Consider the following 23,017-nt stretch of genomic DNA (forward strand, 5'->3'; position numbering starts at 1 on the left):
TATAGAAAAGCTTACTATCTATAGCAATACATTTTTGTTTGAAGAAATAATCCATTTTTAATCATAAACCATCATCAAAACTGCAGGCAGAATCTTAAGTAGGTGTAAATACATCGCTTCATTTGCACAATCTTGAAAATCTGCATTCATTTATGTTCATATGAAGAATGTATGCTTGATAATATTCATGGTGAGTCAGGCTAACATAGATGTCAGTGGGTAATCTAGGGGACAGGAACATATGTAGGAAAGGAATCTCAGCAACTTGAGCATATCATACACTGTGAAAAAAGCTAATTGAGAGGTAAAAACAAATTAACTGCTATGGAGAAGGACAATCTCCCTGAGAGAGAGTCTGTGCCTGCAACGGCAAGGTTCAGTGGTTGCATTTAGTCCGAATAACTGCTGGGACAGTAATACAGCACTGGCCCATAGACTTTCCCTGCTGACTGCCCACCTGGCTATTCTCTGGGCACCTTCAAGGATGTCAGGACTGCACAGGGAAAGCCTGTCTCATTACCACAGGCACTGCATGGGAGCTAATGCCCACCCCAATTGCTCTTCCCTGATTTTGATACAAATGCAATTTTTCTCTTTAGCAGATCTAGGAAGGGAAGATTGTTCCTTCCTGCAAACGGAGATTCACACCTGGCTGCAGAAGCCTGTCAGGAAATAGGCTGGTATGAATACACTGGCATTTTTTTCCCAAAAGCCATGAGAGGGAGGAGGAAGAGGTGGCGGCAAGACAGAAAAGAGCACTGGAGAGAAGAGTATATCTTCTATATAGGGATCCGAACCCGTGGCCCTGGTGTTATCAGCACGACACTCTCCCAAGTGAGCCACGGGCTGGCCCCTTAAGTATGGTTTTCTTTTTTTTAATCCAGCTTATGATCAGTAATCTTCTGTGATTTTTTAGGTTTTCATGTGTAATTTGTAGGTTGATATTTTTTACCAAATTTTAAAAATAGACATTATTTCTTCAAATATTCTTTTCTCATAAGAAGAGTGAGAGTTTTCAGTGCCTACTGCTAACTAGCTATTCCATGAGATGTTGGAAGGCATTTATAGGGTCTCAGTTTCTTTACCTTTAAAATGTGTGGTCGAAATATTTGCCTACTATGGTAAAATCTGCATATGAATATTAATTATCTCCATCACATTTTGCCCAACATTTGATGATCACTTTTTTGTGTGTGTGTCCTTTTTGAGACCGGCCACACCGCGCTCAGCCAGTGAGTGCACAGTGCATGCCATCCCTATATAGGATCCGAACCCGCAGCGGGAGTGCTGCTGCACTCCCAGCGCCACACTCTCCCGAGTGCGCCACAGGCTCGGCCCTGATGATCATTCTTGAAATCACGATAACCTTGAATATTCCAGTTTTGCTACTCTAGCCATAATTCCTTTTCCAATGAATGACAAGTTGGCACGTTTTACTACTTGTACTTTAGGACATATTCTAAATTTGTTTCCCCACTGCTTACTCAAATAACTTAGGTGAAATGACAGAGAGTACAGGAGTTGTGAATACATATTTGGGAATGGAAAAAGTGGTTAAATAGGAAAGACAAGGATCAAGGAATACACAATGGAAATAAGGACATAATATGCATGCAGAATAGGAAAGAGGCCATCCCCCCCCAAAAAAATCTTGCCACAATTTTATAGATAACTGTCCTCAGTTATCTCCTTCTTCTCATTTAATTGTTCTATAGATTCATAAATAGTTAAATAAACCTCCCATGAATACAAATGAATGATTGGGAAACTTTAAATTTTTTGAAAAATAGAATGCAAATCTCATATGGTTTCATAGTGCTCTTGTGCCATTGACAGAGCAAATTTAAGTTTTCAAAGCATAGAAAGGGCCAGGAGGGTATTTTGATTAAAAGTCTGCATCTTTTCTGTCTTCAACCAAATTAGCCTATTTTCTAGATATAAACAGGCCTGTAAACTTAAAATGATGGAATTTTGTAGTAAAAAGCTAAGAAGATGGACACAGTTTTATTTCCTTCAAAAGGCATCATATTTTTCTAACTGTATGAAAATACTCATGGGCTCGAGCCAGAAAGGTGTCCTGTGCTTCTCTGTGCATCTTCCCACAGTATTTAGCACAATGCCTTGTGGACAATATGTATTTGATAATATGTGGACTTACTGGACTATTCACTTAAAATCTTAAGGCATATGAGTGCATATGGAAATGATGTGAGAATGGTCATGTAGGTACAGTGCAGTTTCAGGTGATATAACTTTTTCCTAAAATTCCTCAAATGTTGTTATGTTGTGTCTTCAAATTTATTTTTTTTAAAAAACAAGGAACTTTCCCTTGGCAGTGATAGTGATAGGCATCCACACTTAGGCTGCTCAGTCTTTTATCTTGTACGTCCATTTAAACTTGGCACTGTATTATGCCATGTGATTGCAATAATGTAACTGAGGCAATGTGGAACACAGAAATAATGTCTTTATAAGAGGTGACGTTTTAATGTTAAGACCTAACCAAAAGCTACTATTTTTAAATTATCAGTGAAAGATGTGATGAGGATGAAAGGCTCAGTTGAGAGATGAAGGCCACCATACACAATATGTAAAAGCACCCCCAGAGAATTTAAGTCACACGCTGTCTCCAGCCCCTATTTGAGAACCATAGCTCTAGAAGATGACGATGGCTACCACAGATCATTTTGGTTCTTGAAGCTGAGCTGTGGGCGTACATGTAAAGGCAACACAGTGATATCAAAAAGGGAAGATTAGAAAGATGATTATTCCCATTCATTTTTTTTTTTTTTTGTCTTTTTTTTTTTTCGTGACCGGCATTGGATCGCAACCCTCAGTGTTGCGCCCGTACCGGACCGGGACCGGCAACGGAATCGCAACCCTCGGTGTTGCTCCCACACCTTGCTCAGCCAGTGAGCGGCCGGTCTGTATGTGGGATCTGAACCTTCGGCAGGAGCGCCGCCGTGCTTCCCAAGTGGCGCACTATCCAGTGTGCCACCGGGCCGGCCCCCCCATTCATTTTTTATCAGACATTATTCTAAGATCAAAATGAATAGAAAATAGAAAAAAAATCAGCTTGAGCCATCCTTTTCAGCTATTATTGGAAATAGTGTTTATTGATATATCATCTAGCACTCTACATAGTGCATGCAACATGATATAATCAAGTTGGTCATAACCAGATATAGGGAAAATATAGAAAAATGGTCAGGGTCCCTCAGATGTTCAGAATCTTGCTGAGCATTTGATGTAAATAGGCACGTGCGCCCAGGTGTTCCTTGGCTATTGTCTAATGTAATTGTGCATATGTACTGGGTTATTGGACTTAAGTATAAAGGACGAGAGGCTCTGATCCACAGCACCCCCTGCCCCCAGGGGGGCCATGGGGAGGCCGCTGCCACTGGATCTGCTGTAATCCACTACTGCTGCTGAAGAAGCTGAGGACTGAGCTCGTGTCATCTGCCAACAGTTCTCAGGATTTTTCCCAATTACCTAGCAGGGACCTGCATATGAGGGATCTAGTGACCAAGCCAGGAATGTGGGGAGGTCTGGTGACCCAGCCTGGCATGTGAGGGGTCTTTGGCCCAGTCTATAAAAAGGGTTTGAAGGGTCTGTAGGGCCTAACCCCTAGCCTTGACAATACAAATGGAAAACTTAGTGTAACTAAAATAATGAAACATTTTGGCTTTAGTTATGAATTGCCAAGCCATACAATTGGCGTAGTCACTTAGCAATATACCGGAAAAGACATGGCCCCTGCCCGCAGTGAGTTAGAGGTAACTGAGTTAGAGAGGGTACCCAAAGGAAGGTCAGTTTATACACAACCCATCAGAATTTAGATTTTGGTCAGACAACTGATACAAACTGACTCTGGAATTAATGAAATATGGTATACTGTGTGCAAAGCTACACAACTATGCCAGTTGTCAGGTTGAGGCAATAGCTACGCTAAAGTCAAAACGTTTCATTTACAGATTGGGTCCCCAGACCCCTCACATGCAGAGCCATGCTAGGTAATTGGGAAAGATCCCAGGAGACAGTGGCAGACGATGACGTGAGGTCAGTTAGCAGCAGCAGCTTACAGGTCTGGCGATGGTGGCGACCTCTCGGAGGGTCCTGGGGGCCCTGGCAGCAACAGCCTCCAGCAGCAGTAGCGGCCTCCCCATGCCCCCCCGCCTAGGGCATTCCAGGGGCAGGGGGGTACTGTAGATCAGAGCCACTCATCCTTTATACTTAAGTCCATAACCTAGAACACCTGGGTGCACATGCAGAATTACATTAGACAATAACCAAGGAACACCTGGGCACATGTGCCTATTTACATCAAATGCTTGGCAAGATTCTGAACATCTGAGGAGCCCTGACCATTTTCCTATATTTTCCCAACACCATGGTCTTTGCCCAATATCTCTTCAGTTGGAATTAGAAAGTTCTCCCCATCTAAGAGGGAGTAAGTACATAACCACCGCCACCACCCCACCACAACCAATTCTAAAAGATTTGTAATTCTGAATATTTAGGTTATACTCTGCCAGTTCAGTTTTGTTTCTACTATCTGGTTATTTCAGACATAAGAGCTAATGTAGAAAACTACAGATCTTGGTTTTTTTTCTATCAGTCCAAACGTCCACATCCAACCATACGGGGTAAGGCTCAGGGAAATGCATGACTACAAATAATATGCAATAATTTGCTTACAATATTTCATTTAACTAAGTTTTAATTTCATTTAATTCCATGGCCATCTTCCCTTCCTATCCTAACTGCTGGAAAAGGTAGCTCTGTGCAGCACATGACCCTGACTGTATGGTTACAGCAATTGTTAGAATCCTGCCAACATAACCAATTGTATTGTCGAGTTAGGGTTAGGGCTCACAGACACTCCAAACCTGTTGTACAGACTGGTTCACAGACCCCTCACATGCCAGGCTGGGTCACCAGACCCCCTCACATGCCAGGCTGGGTCACCAGACCCCTCACATGCCCGGCTGGCATATAGACCCGTCACGTGCCAGGCTGGGTCACCAGAACCCTCACATACAGGTCCACAAGCTAGGTAATTGAGAAAGATCCCAGGGGCCATTGGCAGGTGACATGAGCTCAGTCCTCAACTTCCTAAGCAGCAGCGGGGGTAGTGGTGGCCTCTCAGGGCGTCCTGGGAGCCCTGGCAGCAACAGCTTCCAGCAGCACTAGTGGCTTCCCCATGCCCCCCCCGCCCAGGGGCATGCCGGGGGTGGACAGGTTGGCCTATGGATCAGAGCCACTCTTCCTTTATACTTAAGTCCAATAACCCAGGAACACCTGGGTGGAGTCAGACAACCAAAGAACACCTGGGTACACATGTGCAATTACATTAGACAATAACCAAAGAACACCTGGGCACATGTGCATATTTATATCAAATGCTCAGCAAAATTCTGAACATCTGAGGGAGCCCTGACCATTTGCTTTTTATTTTCCCTATACTGACCTTTCCCCACCCACTGGCCACAGGTAGTTGAATTCATGCTGGGAACATAGTCAAGGCTGGACTGATCCAAACACATTCTCTTCTTAAACAATTTGAACCAGGATACACAAAGACTCTCATCAGTAATGATGACCATTTAAACCTAAAGGTCAGGGCCAAGGGTAATAATTTTCCTCCATGTACACACGAAGAAGTAAAAAGACAAAGCCAGCCTGCAGAAAGAAACAAGAAATGAAAAAAAAAAAATCTCACAGAGATGCAGAGATAAGAGATCATGGGGCTTCAAGAGAAAGAGATATGGAAAACTAGTGATTTTCATGTGAGACTCTGCCATATTTCCTGGTTTTCATTTCCATAAGATTCCCTTATATATTTTCAACAAATCCTCTTTTTATTTGAGATAGCTTGAGAAAGCTTATGTTGCAGGTAATAAGAGAATTTTCATGTAAACATGGAATTAATATCATTAGCTGATGGAAAAAGGGGAAGCAGTGAGAGGAGAAAAATAAATTGGAAATTTCATTGACCCTGTGCCTAGCCCACCTCTGCCAGGGGAAGGAAAAGGTGGGGATCTAGTAGGAAAGCAGTACTGTCTTGCAGGAATCTTTGAAGTGAATCTCTGAAAATGCCAAAGACCTCTTTATATGCCTGGAATTTTCTACAATTCGGGTGAGTGCTAGAGAGTGACGTGGAACACCTGGGAATGCACACCAGTAAATTAAGGCCCCTTTTATTTAACAATTTTCTTTTTTTTTTTTTTTCGTGACCGGCAACGGATCGCAACCCTCAGTGTCGCGCCCGTACCGGACCGGGACCGGCAACGGGATCGCAACCCTCGGCGTCGCACCCGCACCTCGCTCAGCCAGTGAGCAGCCGGTCTGTATGTGGGATCCGAACCCTCGGTGGGAGCGCCGCCATGCTCCCAAGCAGCGCACTGTAGCAGTGCGCCACCGGGCCGGCCCTAACAATTTTCTGATGTGAAAAAATTTGTCATAAGCCAGAAAGCTTTCTTTTTAAAAACAAAAGTTATTACTGACTTGTGTAATTTTCTAGTAAACAACAGATTATTAGAAGATTTAAAGAAATTAAAATTCAGATACAGACATAGGTATTCCTGTACCTCACAAATGCATTCCTTTTCATTGCCGTTAACTTGGATATATTTTATGCCTACTTTATCTTTAGATGCTATTGTCTCAAATGTTTGAAGTTAGCAACGATTTTTAATTAGCGCCCATATAGGCAGTTACCTACTCATCAGAAAGAATTTAAACTAGCTGTGGGTCTAAGCACATAAGACCTAGCTGACTTCATTTATTATACCTCTTCAAGTCTGGTTATTCCAACCACAGAAGTCTATTTCTTTGCTCTCTAATTTTTCCTCTGAAAACATACCTCAAAAAGGAAAAATTAAAAATACTAAATAAAAATACAAAAATGCTCATTTTGTAACTAATGTTCAAAGGAGAAAATTCTTCCTTTCCATAACTTTGGGATAAGTGATTTTACTGCTAGCCTTTCCTATTTTACTAATGTAAAAGTATAGAGAAAAGTTTTAGTTGATTAACAATCTGGAGTGAGAATTTCTTTGTATGGTGCTTTTGGTTATGTTTAAAAAGTTGCCTTGATAATCCTGCCATAAGTCTCAACCCTACCTGTAGTACAATAGAATTAATTACTTGGGAGCTTTTAAAAAATACTGATGCCTGGACCACACCTGACTATGTGCCAGTAAATGTTTAATAACCTGCTTGAGGATGGAGGTGATTATTATAAATTGTGCTAATATAAAAAATTTATAGCACATAATGTGCAAATAATAATAAATACATAATACTCTTCATCTTAAATTCCACATAGCCAACTGATTCTCACAGAATACCTTCACAGATTTTTTTCCAGGTCTTGTATCCACAGCCAGCCTATGGTTGCAATTGAGAAATGACTGCCGTTCTAACCTGAATGTTGATTGATATTTTCATCCATGTTAATAAGACAAAAGTGAAACAAGGAAGATGAATATAGGACTGCTCTTATTAATCAACAATAAGAGCAATTTCTTTGCTGAATCAGATAATAGCTTTTTTATACAGAAAAAATACTGGAAATTTTTTTACTATTCACAATGTAACAGATACAGAAATTTCTCACCTTTATGGGTAATCTGCATTGTAAATATTATAAGTCTAGATCAGGGGTCAGCAAATTTTTCTGTAAAGGGCCAAATAGTAAATATTTTAGTCTTTTAAAATCATATGGTCTCTGCCTCAACTACTCAACTCTGCCACTGTAATGTGAAAGCAGCCATAGAAAATACACAAATAGATGTTCTAGTAAAACTTTATTTACAAAACACATGCAGATTTGGGCATGGCCCGTAGTTTGCCAACTCCGTGGTCTAGACAATCAACAAAATATTAACTCAAGCCCTCATTTATAGCATTTGCCAATTTTTGTTACATAAATACTCCAACTATAGCCAATTTCAAGTTACAACAAGATATTACTAAAAATAGACTTAGGAAGAGATGCATAGTAGCACACCATTATAAAGTGTTTGCATTAAACAAACACAATAGGCATAACTAACTTCAAGAAAATATTTAATAGTAACTACCTAATTAGAAGATTAAGGGTATCTATTACCTTTGTTTTTAATATGACCGATTGAATTACATAAGTTTATATACATTTCTAATAATGAATGTATTTAATGACTCATAAATTTCCTTAAAATCTAATGATCAGTACTTGCAAGTCAGTAGAAGCCTGCCTTACACCAAACCAATTAAACCAAAACTTCTGGGGATGGGGACATTGATGTTTTTTAAAAGGTCTCCAGCTCATTCTAATATGCAGCCAATATTGAAAACACTGCCGTAAGGCCTGAGAATGGAACTGATATCCAGGTTTCTTGGGATGTGGAAGAGGAATTTATTCTCTGAGAGGAACTGGACATTCCAAAGGGGAAAACTGAGGCGAGAGGAGAGAGAGCAAATGGAGCTGAGTACTTCATGGGGAAAGAATCATAAAGAAGGAGGATGCCTAAGACAGGGGAGAGGGAATTCTGCAGACAGGACTAAGGTGACTAACCATTTTGGTTTGCTGAATGTGAGATTTTCAGTGCTAAAACCCTGGAAAAACACTGGAGGCACTGAATTTTTTAATTAATTTAAATTTAAATAGGTACATACATGTGGCTAGTGGCTAGATGTATTGAACAGCACAGTGAGTTTAAACAAATTCAACAACATGGCTTCTCTGCATGTACGAGGGTACTTCACAAAGATCATGGAAAAACAGAATTAAAAGATAATTCAAATCTTTCCATGAACTTTTTCAAGTACACATGTATAAATTCCCTCTTCTGTGTACTGGTATGAAAAGAATTCGGAAGCATATTAAAAGGGAATATCTGAGAGTAACAATTCAGATCCTAAAGCTAAATATTTGCCATCAAGCCCATGTGCTCATGTGAATAAGTGGTAGAAATTCTTCAGAAATAAGCAGTGAACTTATAAGGGAGATAAAACTTTTTTTTCCAGGTCACACTACAGTTCATATGACGATTGCTGATAGAAACGAGTGGGGATGAACGGCATTAAGGCAAGCATACTCCCTCACCTGCTTTCTCCCTTAATCAACAGCAAGTACTTTGCAAAATGGCACAATGGATCTGTAATCAAGTCAAAAACCTGGAAAAGAACACTGCTGCTGGACAATGGGAACCCATGACCTTGATGTCTTGAACATCTTCTTCCTAAACATTTAGCTGACTATCACAGATGAAGAAAAATAAATTATGGTGTTTAACATGGAATTACATTTCCTGAAAGGTCAATTTTTACATGGTAATGTTCTCATTCAAAATACACACATGGAAATGTCATTAAAAGGAACAAATTACAGACAGAAAATACAATGTTATTTTCAGAATAAAACTGAGTATTAAGAAAGAGGAATTGTAGAGATGAAGGCTGATCAAAATACCATTAACTTTGAACAATATCACACACCTATAAAAATAAGCAAAGGAAATAAACCAGGCACAGAAAGAGAAATACCGTGTGTTCTCACTCATAAGTGAGAGCTAAAATTATAAACATATAAATAAAAGAAAGAAAGAAAGATACAACATTCCCAGTAATACATTGAACTTTGAAAAGGACAACTGGGGCTACCAGAAGCTGGGAAGGTAAGGAGGGAGGGAGGAATGGGTAAAGGGCCATGCATAGCAAAGATAGTGTATATTATTGAATATAATGATTATTCTGATGTGAGCACCATATATTGCATGTGGATGTTGATGTTCAGCTCTGTACCTGACAGATATGTACAATCAACTTTGTTACAATAAAAAGAAAAAATAAATAAGCAAAGGGAAATGAAGAATTGTAGTAACAGTATCTCCTTAGATGGAAAAAAGGCCATACTTTGAATAATTCAAATTTTACTAATGACAGTCTTTTGAAATGTGAGATATGAAATTATAGAATGATAGTTACTTGACAGACTTAACCTGGATATTATTCTATTATGAAAAACAAAAGTGTTTAAATTCCCTACACTTTTAGTACCTAAACAACTTTGGCCAAGTATGAGCTATTCCTTTTCTGTTCCAAAGATGCAATGGCAGAATAGTCTAGGACATTTAGCCATCTTGTCCTGACAAATAACCATTTCACCTTTTTGCCAGTATATTCTTAAGTATTGATTTTACCAAGTGAACTCAGACATGTGTCACACTTATCCAATACAGATCCTTTTCCTTGGAAATGTAGTTTGAACATCAATCAGTCACCTGGCCTTTCACCTCCAATTTCTATTGCTACTGTCTGTCAATTATTAAAGCTTGTCCATTTCTCCAAATAAGTTTAGAAACTGAAATACACAGTGACTCCTGTGAAAAATATGTTTCTTGGAAAAGTATGCAAATGTTTACGTGATTAAACTTCTTCATTAAAATTTTTTTTCTGGGTTGAATTCTCGTTAAAGTTTATAAGTTCACATTTCAAAGGCCTCTACATATTTTCATTTAAAATCTATTTCCTGAATAGTAATATTACCACTTGTAAGCCAAACTCCAGTTTGAGAAAGACAACATAAAAAGAAATTCAAGCTGAACAGCATTGTTACAGGGTCTTCAAATGGAGCAGTGTTTTCCCCTCTGGCTGAATCCAATGAAAGACATAGAATGACACCCACCTTGAGCTGCAGTCCTCCTGGGATAAAAGTGTTTGCTGGAAGGCTTTTAATGTGTTGGTAGATATAAGAGGAGAATTGCTCCTGCTCAGCCTGTAATTGGGGGCCAAGTTTAGAGAGATGACCTCTGTTGCTTTTGATAGCTGTCTGCAATTCATCAATCAGTCTGCTCACCTGAAGGGGTTAAATTACAAGAGTTGTTAGTGAGAAGTAATTGTTGATGTCACACCTATTACATTTTTGAGTACCTAGCTTGATGGGGGGGAAAATGACTTCAATACAAGAATTTGAGTACAGATCTATCCTCAAGTAAAGAGAATAGAAGAGATAAACACTTTTTCATCAACAAATTTTATTTATAGAAAAATATCTAACCTTTTCATTTCAGTTATATGGAATAGGTAGCCATTTACAATTGCTAAATGAAAAATATCTCTGGATATGAAAAGAAACACACATCTGACAAGTTTGCAAAGAACTTTTAAACTGATTCACAAAATAAAACCTTCCTAGAAGGTTAAATAATCCAATATACGTTACCTACTACCATATTTCATTTTACTATATGTACCTTCCTTTTAAGGATATTTTATTTTACTATACACGTGTTACATTTTCAAAATTTTAATACATATATTAAATTCATTAACATTTTGTTGACCTTTAAAATAAGCCTGCTATCTTCCAACCAAATATTTCAAAATATAATTTTTTCAAATTTCATAAATGTAATTTTTCAAAATACCCATACTTCAAAGACAATGCTTTGCTCTAGACAATATTTTAAACATATATCAATGTCCAAATAAAGCATAGACTTTTTCCAGTAACAGCAAAGGCTAAGAAATATATACTGTTGATTTTTAAATTTGTGGACATCTAATTAGTATATTTAAGACAAACATATGAACTTTATTTATGGATTATTTATAAGACATGCTAAGGACTCATAAATAGTAAATTAATGTTTAAATCCATATATAGTTTACAAATCAAAAGTCATTACCATTCTTTGACTCTTCACTGTTTTATATAAACTTACATTCTGTCTAATAGACTGGGTTCTTACATAAACACCGGTTGATACATGGTAGTGACTAAAAGAGACGAAGAGCAGAAATTCACTTTAAAGTAATAAAATTAGACCCATTTAGAATTATGAATGACTCTGAATAGAGCATAGACTTCAAAATCTTGTGTTAAAATCCTAGTTCTCCCACTTACTGACTGGGAGACTTTGAACAGGTAATAAAACCCTCATCCATAAATGAAAAATACTGGCCTCACCATACTGAGAATTAAATGAGTTAAGTAATAAACAACGCAATGTCTAACCTATAGCAGGTGCCCAATGCACAGGTGTATTATTATAGTGCTTTCCTTTTTAAAATCTAGGTGTTTTCTGCATATCAAGTTTTAATGGTTTTTTTCTTGGTCTGTCTTTCCTATCCCTACCCCTATTTCACATGAGGCAGATAGAAATTCTAAACTATTTGCTTCATAGATCTTACAGCTCACTTCAATGTCCACAGATAAAATGGGAAACTCTTCTCTAAGACTGTCCAATGTACTGATACCTCTTCCTCTTTCTATCTCTCTCAGCTGAAAATAGGGTATTTGCCCTGGTCAATAATCCAACTCTGATATTAAATCAATTATTTCTATCCCTTCTACAGAGGGTTAAAAGATGTCAATGAAAGCAAGTTTGTACTGTTATCCATATGACTTGAATATATATAATTTGTTTCAATTCCATTTAACTTCTACCAAGAGCTTTGCAAGCATTATGCATATAAACAAGCTAATTTAAAATGACTCCTATTTCCCTAATTGGTCTCCCATATCTCTCTTATTTGTTCCTATGTGATCAATTGTCTACCAATTTTTTTTAAACAATCCTTTCTTCTAAATAAAAGGTTGGCAAGCTTTTTCTATAAAGGGCCAGATAGCACTGTAAATATTTTTGGCTTCGTGTTCCATAAAGTCTCTATCAAAACTATTTAATCCTGCAGTTGTATTTGACAAGCAGCCAGACAAAATGTAAATGAATGGTCATAGTTGTGTTCAAATAAAACTTTTTGAGTACTTACGAGAACAAGAAGTGGGCTGGATTTGGCCTCAGGGCTATAGTTTGTGGACCCCTCTTCTAAATACATATATTTTCTATCCTTTTCCTTCCTTATAAGTAATAGTCTGGTCCAAGCCACCATCTCCTCATGCCCTCCCTGTCTCTGATTACCAAAATACCTACTAAGCAGTCTCCCTGTCCCCGTCCCTTCCCCTCTAATCCATCCTGTCACCTCCACCAAACAGCAAACTGACCATCTAGTTGCTCCCCCAGATTCCTCAGCTAAGTATTCAAGATTCAAGACCTTTTGTAGTCTGTTCCCCACCTGGCTTTATGGCTCATTTTTCCACCAGACCCCTCCCTTCTAACAAGATGGTCTTCTCACTGTCCCCTTCCCCCTACCACACACATACACATCTTTGTACAGGACACTCAGAGAGTTAGTATAAGCACTGAAACTAGAGCCCAGGTCCCCTGATGCCTAAGCTGCTGTTTCACAATTCATTCTTCTCTACTGTCTAAATCCACTCATCACTTAAATCACACTTCTTCCACCAGGCTTTCCAGCATTCATTACCTGGATATGGATATATGGCATTTAATCAAAGTCAGTTGTGTACTGTACTTGGTTTATGTATTGATGTCATGTTCCTCCAATGACATTACAAACTTTTCCCAAATATCCTCCTCACTTTATACAGCAATCCCTTGAGTCTTGGAAATAACTTCCATTAGGCTAGACAGATGTTGAGGAGTGGAAGTAAAGGTGGGCAGGGACACTGCAGAACTCAAAGAGAGACAGGGATGGTGGATGGGGCCCTCTGGCAGACATATATATGACACCAGAATTCCCCATGTGATTTGCTTTGGCCAATGAAGTGTGAGCAGAAGTAACATAGGCTACTTCTTAGCAGAAGCTTTAAGAATTGTGCAGTTTTACCATGGCTCTTTTCTCTTTGCCATGAAAACAGCAATGTCCCAGTAGAGGCTGCTCTTTCAATCTGTATCCCAAACTGAGAAAAACATACTGGAGAAAGTCACAGACAACGTACAGCCAACATATAAAGTGAGCAAGTAAAAATATTTTGTTTTAAGTCACTGAGATCTTGGGCTTGTTGACTTAGGCAACACAATCTAGCCAAAGCTGATTTAATATATTGCTTTCTACTAAATTTTTGTAACCCTATATAACTCATCTAGTAGTTTACTAATAGGTAGCTCTTAACTGTAAAGTGAAATGAAAGTCTATGAAAATTTCTATTATCCATTCATAAGGAAGCCCCTCAGGGTTCACCAGTGGAACTTGGATGAAACTTTGGAAATCATGAGCAGGAAGGTAGAGAGGGTACGGGGAGGTTGGGAGGAGTCTTATGGGAGGCAGACAGAATGAAAAAGATGAAAAAGAAAGAATGAATGAAAAGAAAAAGAAAGAAAAGACAAGGGAAGAAATTAAAAGGAGAAGGTGACTGACGGAAAATGAGCAAAGAAGAAAGAGTATTATTTATAGGCTATAAAATCCAGTGACAGACCTGTCATGATCCTCCTTTTCTCACATTCTAGAATGAATTTCTGTGCTTTTCATAGTACTGTTACCCCAATAATAAGGTTGTAACATTTCAAATATGAAAATGAAGGGCTGGCAAGTTAGCTCAGTTGGTGAGAGCATAGTGTTGATAACACCAAGGTCAAGGATTTGGATTCCAATGCCAGCCAGCTACCAAAAAAAAAAAAAAAAAAAGAAGAAAATGATAGATGATCCAGTATTAGTCAATGCTTTCAACCTCATCTCTGCCATTATATCATACTACATTCCATCAACTTTGAGGATAATAGTATATAATGTACCAAAGCTAAAGACCAAAACAGGCCAGGTGACTTGCTCTTATGGTTATCTGATGAAATTAAAATCCAAGAACCAAAGGCCCTAAATGGAAGGATTCCATTTCTGGAAAGCACTGGTTCTCTCAGAACTCATCCCCAGCATCATGTGATTCAGGAAAATATAATTTTACATAGTCTTTAAAGTCTGCTAAGGATCATGAAATGTATTTTGCTCGTCAGTAATACTGCTTTCTTTAATTTTATGTCCTTCACCTTCTGCTATAGAAATCTACCCCCCTCCCCCAAAAAAGGAGAAATTTCAGACTTTTATTTGAGAGTATTTTTATACGTGGCTGGTTTTACTGTCACAATCCATAGCCTTTCACTGGTAGAGGATTTCAGGTGACATCAGAAATCAACCAACCATGCAATTGATGATATCATTTGCACTCTAAAAAGCTATTGGTTAAAGTCTTAAAAGTTTCATCTGGGTGGATTCTTTGTTGCTTCCAAAATTTTCTCTATCATTTTTGCTATTTTCATTGACCTCGGAATTATCTATTAATGTATGTGAAGCATAATTACACAATCACACAAATTATCTCACAAATTATCTATCACCTGTTTTTTTTTTAAACTTTAGCTGGTCAAATAAGATGTCCAAGCAAAGATTAACTTACGTCTTAAACAAAGGAGAAAATATATCAAGAATCCTGCCATTGATATTTTGATAATGTTTTCATTCAATTTTACTGAAACTTTATGTTACTTTACATATTCATAAGGTCTTTTATCCTCAAAGTGCTACATTTTGTTCTCAGTTATTATGATAATATGTCACCCTTAAAAACAACCCTCACAAGAAATAATGCAGGTACTAAAATCAGGTAGGTAATACAATACTCCTGAATTATTTTACATAATATGATTTTTTCCCCCAAATCACAGATGTTGCTAAAAGAGGGAAAATGTTCTTTAAAATTCTTCATCATGAATCTTTTTTTTCCTGCAAATCCCTTTTTTTTTTCTCTACAAAGGCAATGTGAATAGGGGTAAAAGAAGACAAAACTTGACCTTTTGTGATCCCAGCATTAATGGATCTGTTCATAATTCAATCTATGTGTGTGTGGAGGCATCCATGTGGAAACATAGAAGCCTGAGAGACATAAAGCCTTTCCCTTTAAACATTATCTGACCCTATCGGTCCCATTCACAAAAGAAGGCTTACGTATGCATATGTTGAAAAAATGCACCATCTCATTGTGCACCAGAAAGCCTACACATTCTACTCTTCATTGTCTGTGGAAATGCAGCACGGAAGTGACACTTGTACAGAATTTGGGAGAGTGACAAATGAGCAGAAAGTAGCAAAAAAAAAAATATTGAATATTCTGGTAAGGAAACAAGCCAAACTTCTGAAAGAATGCAATTGTGCACATGTCTATAATCATACACATAGGGTTTTACATAACACATAGGGCAATTTAGCCATGTTTGTATGATGCAAGCATGCAACCTTTAAATTCAATTAAATTATCAAGATAATTTATAGTCGGCAGAAAACATTTTTCTGTTTATAATCATTCTAAAAAGTATGCATATTAAAGTTGTATTTTTCTGAGCCATACATTGTGAATACTGTACATTGGCTATTATTAATGACTCTTTGAGGAGCTCTTGGTTTTTCTAGTCAGCTGTCAGCCTGAATTGTGTGTAGCTCTGAATCCACTCATGTTATTAAGGAGAACTCCAGAGCACTTTGCACAGAACTGTCACTTGAAATCAGCACAAAGGGTGGCAGCCTCTATGCTAGGAACATCATCTTGGCATGTAACATACGAGATGGTCTCAAAGCCAGGTCAGCATTTCAACTCAAGACCAAGAAACTTTCTAATTAACGACATATTTAAGGTGAACCAGAAAGAGGGCAGGGAGATGAAAATGGATATTCAGGCCCAAGAGTACAGTGTTTTTTAGGTTAAGAAGTAAACATAACTCTGATTCAATGAAGGAAGACTGGAAAAGATATGGTAGCCTGTAAGCAAGTTAAATATCTCTTGATTGAAGGATGAGCTGCAGTGTAACTACCAGGAAACCTGAAGAAAGTGGCACCTCTCATCTCTAGTGCTTTAACTACTACCAAATTTTTAATAGTTTTCTAGAGCCCTTCCAAGATCAGAAACATTTTAGAAGTTGATCTGGCCTGTTTTCAGCCAAGCATCCCTTATGTGCTGCCTTTAGACCTATTCAACTGTCTAACATACCCATCTACTCATGGAGGAAGAGACAATTGAAAAATAGAGACATTTTTAATGTCTTCGTGACTCACCTGGTATAGGGCTATGTTGATTGCAGAAAGGATGATGCCAACTATACCTTTTGAGGCAGCTATGAGACTGTGCCTCCCAGACTTCTAACTACAAGAGCATAATTGACCAAGGGCCTTCTGCTGTGTTCTGAAATCCATCATCAGTTTGGTACCAATGGCTGAGGAGACTAAGGCAGGTCCACCCATGGAAATCACAGGACTCCTTTTATGGCCACCTCTGGCTTAGGGATACACCAACAGCTTTGCCAGACCTTCCTTAGACTGCACAGTAGTCTAAGATGCTTCCTCTCAATCTCCCTTTCCTCATCCCCTCACTTGGGGTCAGCTCCATTTCAGTCTGATAGATCTTACCCAGCACCTTACCCAGAGCTCTCTGCATTTTCTCTCTAAGACATTGCTCATAATAAAATTTTTACACATTTAATCCCATCTTGGTATCTACATTTCAGGAATAACACATTTTTAAATTGACAATAATAGATTATATGCATATTTCCAAAAAGCTTAGTGTACTTTAACATACATAATAACCTCAAAGTAGTCTTATGACGCATACATTATTATTATTCCCAGGTTTCATGTGGAAAAATTACATGAAACAAAAGATTTTAAGATAAAACTATAAACAGCAGAAGAGGAGCTAAGTCTCAGATTTTATGATGAGTAATTTGGGTTTTGAGATATGTCTAGAAATGTAAAATTTGTGTAAAAAAATAAACCATGAGAAAAAAATTGAAGTAATTTCTCCCCCCAAATTTTTCATTTATCTCTTCCATCTGGATTTCACATCTCTATATGTAAATTAGGGCTAAAGCTCAATGTCACTGACTTTTTTCTCAACAAAACACTAGATCTTACACATCCAAATTAATATAATCACTTTCAAAGTAACCACATAGAAATTATCCTCATAGGCTATGGAACATATTTAGAGATTCTCTCTCTCTGTCTCTCTCTCTTTCACACACACACACACACACACACACACACACACACACACACACAAACATATTTCCTTTACCGTGTGTTTGATTTTTAAGGCAAACAAAAGACATTTCAAGCCATAGCTGATAAAGCAAATATGTGAACAAATTAGGCACTGTGTAGGAAAAACACTGAAGTATATAGTGCTAAATAAATACAAAGATGATGATGATAAAAAAGAAATGTCAAATAAACATAAATACTATTGGATTTTCCAGAAAAGATATTTTTCATTTTCATTGTTGCTAATGAGGTAGCATTAAAAATGATATATTTAGCATAATAATCATTTTCCAGGGCCACTTCGGGTTTTTTGTTCCATTGAAACTAATTTTACATAAAATATCAAAGGACAAAATAATCATAATGCTTAAAAGGAAGAAAATACTTAGTATTTCATCCTTTTAGATTATTTTCTATTTAATCTCTAACAATAATGGTATTGTTCTAGGTATAATTTTAATTATGCTAATTAATCTATGAAACTTATTTGCATTTCCCAAAGTTTAAAAGATACATGCTAGATTGATTTTAAACTCACTGTGAAATTGTAATAAAACTGTCCAATTCTAGTAAAATATTTTTCAAACACAGAAAATACGATGTTTTTTAAATTTATAACTAACAACCTAGTCTATTAACTTGCTAATATTCAGTGGAATGAGTCAGAACTATAACTTAAATCTACACAATTGTTATTTATTACATTTTGGAAATTAATTTTAAATTTTCTTATGAAATGTTCTCTGCTGAGATTGATAATCAAAGTTTATGACATATATGTCTCAAATATTCATATGGTTTCTAACTAATTTCACACGGGAAAATTTGATTCATTGTACTTGTTCATCTATTATAAAAATACATGGTTGGTAAAGAAGATGCAATCACAATAAGAAAATATTAAAACCTTACAGCTTTGATAGATTTCTTTGCCAAAATGTCAAAAGAGGATTATATGAGAAGCTTATCTTTTAAGTATTCACATTATCTTATTCCTTAAGTTGCTTATAGATTTTATTTACTGGCAGTTATGCAGGGAAGTTAGCAAATTCATGTTCTTTCTTCAGAAAGATTAAATGCTTTTGCATTCCAGGAAACTGCATGAAAATCATTTTCCCCTCTTGTCTAACACCAATTTTGTATTATTATTTCATTTGTGGAATATGCTGTCAACTTCACAGCATGAACTTTGGAGAGAAGAAGGTTTGCTTTAATAGTTCTTCATTACAATATTGCCTACAGAATCTTAAGATTAGCTCACTTAGGCTTGACATTTGTAAACTACAGTTTTCCCCTGATAAAATATAACTTTGTTAGCATTTCTAAAATTCAGAACAATAATTCTATCCTTAGAAAGTCAGATAATACAAACAAAATTTAGTGTTTATTAAAAATTCAACAAAATTTTAATATTTTCCTTATGTTGGCATGTTTTATAATTTCCTGTTTCAAGTTGCATATAATAATTTACTAATTTAGAAAATTTATGAGAAAATATTCATTAGAATTTTTTCAGAAAATTATACTTTCATTTATTCTTTCAAGCATACAATTATTTTTCAGGCTGCCTGTATTAATAAAAGGATTCCAGTTTTGATCAGTTTTTTTTCTATCATAAGTCATTACCAGTCAACAATAGCAGATTTACTACAAGACCCAAAGTAAAATTTATTTTAATTTTAAAATTAGCGTTCATTGCAGTTTTATAAAACAGTTTACAAAGTAGTTCCTCACTTCTTCTTGTGCCTTATGGAGTTCCTTTGCTGTCATTGAAAGAATGACTTTTTCTGTAATTTTCTCCTTCTGTTCATTCACTGCCAGGTTCAACTAGAAAAAATGAATAAACAACATGAAAACACACAGCTATTGACAACCAGACACACATTTAACACAATAAATTTTTCACTTTCCCTTTGATTGTTTGGATTATCAAATATGACTTGGTCGAGGAGGGTTCTTAATTGCAGACATTAGACATTGATGAGTACTTTTAAAAATAATTTTATTAAAATGAGCCTAGCAACTTTTTTTAAAAAACCAGACTGATATTTTCTATTAAAATCATTCATGGCAAGTAGGGAATAAATTGGCTGCTGTTGTGTCAGAATAAGAAGTCAAGAACATAAACCAAAAGTGTCAATTCAAACACTCTACAATGGTGCTAAATGATTTATCTTTTATGACAAAGAATTTTGTATCTAAATACCTGAACAGTTGCCTCCACGCTGCTCCATTTAGAAAGCTAAATAAAAGTCTTCTAGTACTCCTGCTAACCCAAATATTATAAAAAGGTGAATGTGGCCCATTCTATATTTCTTTATAAATAATCTCTATAGAAACAAAATACTATTTTCAACAAAAGATAAAAGCTAAACTCAAAGAATAATATTCACTCAATAGATTGACATTAATAGAAAGAAAGAGGTCAATAGCCTGTTAGAGAACCCTCTGAATTGGAATATTTGACAATTCTTAAGCAATGGACTTGCCATTTCCTATTACTTATTGAGGATTACAGTGAAAATAAATAATGACCATGTTTTAAATTTTGTTTTGTTAATGTTGTTGTTTTAAGTAGACTTTCTCAAGTGTATGCCTGGCAAATCAAGTTTGAGCTAACATGAATCTTTAACCCACACCCTGCCTGAAGACCAACTCCTATATTGAGAAAAAACGGTATAGCCTCTTCAGTCTAGCTGTGCAGATATGCTAGAAGAATAGTATCAAACCTATGAACACTTCATCCAATGATAGGTGATATAGCCCAGTATATCAGAGATTATGTTTTGGTAGAGGGGAGAGGCGCAGAATCTTTAGGTAATTCTGATGATCACCCTAGATAAAGAGTTCCATATAAACGTTTCTGCAAAGGGTCAGATAGTAAAAATTTTAGGCTCTGTGACCGAATAAGGGTCATACAATCTTTATTGCAATTACTCAACTCTGTCATTGAAGCATGAAATAGACAATATAGAAGTGAATGAGCATGACTATGCATCAATAAAACTTAAAAATAAATAAATAGATACATACAGACATACAGACAGACAGATAGACAGACATAAAAACCAACAATAGGTGGCAAGTTGAATTTGGCCAGGGGGCAATCGTTTGTCAATCTCTGCCCTAGGTTGAGAAACACTGATAAAGATTGTTTTAAAAGTCATCATGTGAGACTATTCTTAGGATTAGTCTCCCCAAGGATAAAGTGTGATAAAGTGATACAAAAAGAATAATATTATAAAAAATTAAATATCAAGTTCAACTTCCATACATGGAGGTCTATGTGTGAACCATGGCACAACATACTGGTCTCAAGTATCTTTGGTTATTTCTTGATTAGGGGAGTTTTCATCACACTAGAAGGTGGGTACAAAAGACAGCAACTGGAGAATATTCACTAAGCTTATTTATTCTTTATGAAATTATTTTCCAAATGAAAAATCTTTCAGAGCAGATCTATTTTTAAGGGAAGCAAAACAAAACAAAAACAGAGGCATGAAACTCTTCGGTGTCACAGCAGGTAAGTCAGATTCTAATGAGGTTTCCCAGGGCCATGATATTTACAACTGCTTCTAAGCAACTTTTTAAAAGGTAGGAATTCTTTACCTTTGAAAGCATCACAGTTGGAAAAAAATCACACCCATTCTAATACTCAACTTTAAAAAAGCACTATACCAGTCTACATACATGGGGGGAAAAACATACCAACATTACTGAAAAGTATCATATGCATAGTCCTAACTAGGGAGTCCAATAAAATATTAAGAAATAAATAGTCAAAAAAAAAACCAAAAAAATACACACATGGGGCCTTTCTGAAAACAGACAAGCCATTCCAAAAGAGAGATATTTTAATTTTAGAGAAATTATTGAAAGCTAAAAAGTCAAATTAAGAGAGTGCATTTTCACCCTGAGAAATTAATAATATGCTAACAGCATCTTACCCTCAAACCCCACAACATGCTAACAAAAGTAGGACTCTTCTCTCCTGTCACTTTTGATGAGAACATCCTGTTTCTTCATTAAGACAGAACTAGATGCTTTTGACATGCTGTTCCTATCTAAATCATATGAAATAATTTTTTGTCAATTGGTTTGAGATTTCTGAGGTTGGCTTTTCATGTATAAAAATTGACAGAAACTTCAAAAATTAAAAATCAAAAGCAAACAGAAAGATGACTAAGATTTGTGTATAACCATGAAAAGGCAAATCCCCAAAAACGGGAGCAGGGGAAACTAAGTCACTTTCTAAATATGTCTTACCCTTTTAAATTGAGAAAACACTGCCAAATATATTCATTGCACATCAAAATCTAGCAAGCTAAATAGGAAGGTCTTGCTGCTAAGATTTAAAAAACATGTAACAAACATTAGCCATCAGTATAATTAGGTTAAAGTTGGGCTCATTCAATATTAATGGGAACCAGAATAGAACAGTCAAGATACTAGTCAAGAACAGTAGCAGAAATGGAAGAAACAAGAAAGATAATGGCTCTGTCAAAGAAAATTGAACAAAAATACTTCAAGAAAATGGTCTGGTTCGATAAATGAAAGACAAAAAGGAGGAAGTTTAAACAGTTTGCTTAGGAATTTTTTTTTAAAAATCCACGAAAGTATGGAATCCTGAAGCAACAGATTCCAATGAAATGATGTTCATCGACTGTTACTTTTCAGACTGTATCTATTTTACTTAAAACTATTAAAGCTAAGGTTTCAGGCACTGTACCCTCTCTAACACTCTAAAGGGTCATAGTTTATATGTACCACATAGCTCTATATAAAACATGTGGCTCCTTGTGAGTATAATTGAAAGTGCTCTTAATTTTGAGAAATTCTGCAAACATTTGCAGCTCAGGAAACTCTCCTGTAGACATCCTAGAGAAGAAATCAGGCTCAAGACCTCCCGCTGGAGAAATACAGCCAGAATAACAGTGATCTCATCTTATGTGTGCCATTAACTAACAGTTGATGGCTTTTCTTTTTAACTCCCTCCAAAATATTTTAAAGTGTAAAATAAGATTGGGTAAAAATTTTAACACAATGGTAAGATAAAATAAAATTTATTTTACAAGAGAAAATACTCTAAAATTGTCACTAGATGTCAACTATTAATATCTTTAGAAAAGGTATAGTAATT

General features: G+C 36.4%; 1 protein-coding gene across 1 annotated transcript in view; it reads right to left on the reverse strand.

The window, feature by feature from the left end:
- Positions 1 to 23,017, reverse strand: part of LOC103588404 — a 77,772-nt gene that overhangs the window by 47,121 nt on the left and 7,634 nt on the right. Inside the window, exons 2-3 of the mRNA XM_008570068.1 lie at positions 19,612 to 19,704; positions 10,676 to 10,846 (exon numbers count right to left, since the gene is read on the reverse strand). Of these exons, the coding sequence (XP_008568290.1) occupies positions 10,676 to 10,846; positions 19,612 to 19,704 (264 nt within the window). The remainder of the gene's footprint in view (positions 1 to 10,675; positions 10,847 to 19,611; positions 19,705 to 23,017) is intronic.

Source organism: Galeopterus variegatus, unplaced genomic scaffold (genome assembly GCF_000696425.1).
Source record: "Galeopterus variegatus unplaced genomic scaffold, G_variegatus-3.0.2 Scaffold568, whole genome shotgun sequence".
NCBI classification, from domain to species: Eukaryota; Metazoa; Chordata; class Mammalia; order Dermoptera; family Cynocephalidae; genus Galeopterus; species Galeopterus variegatus.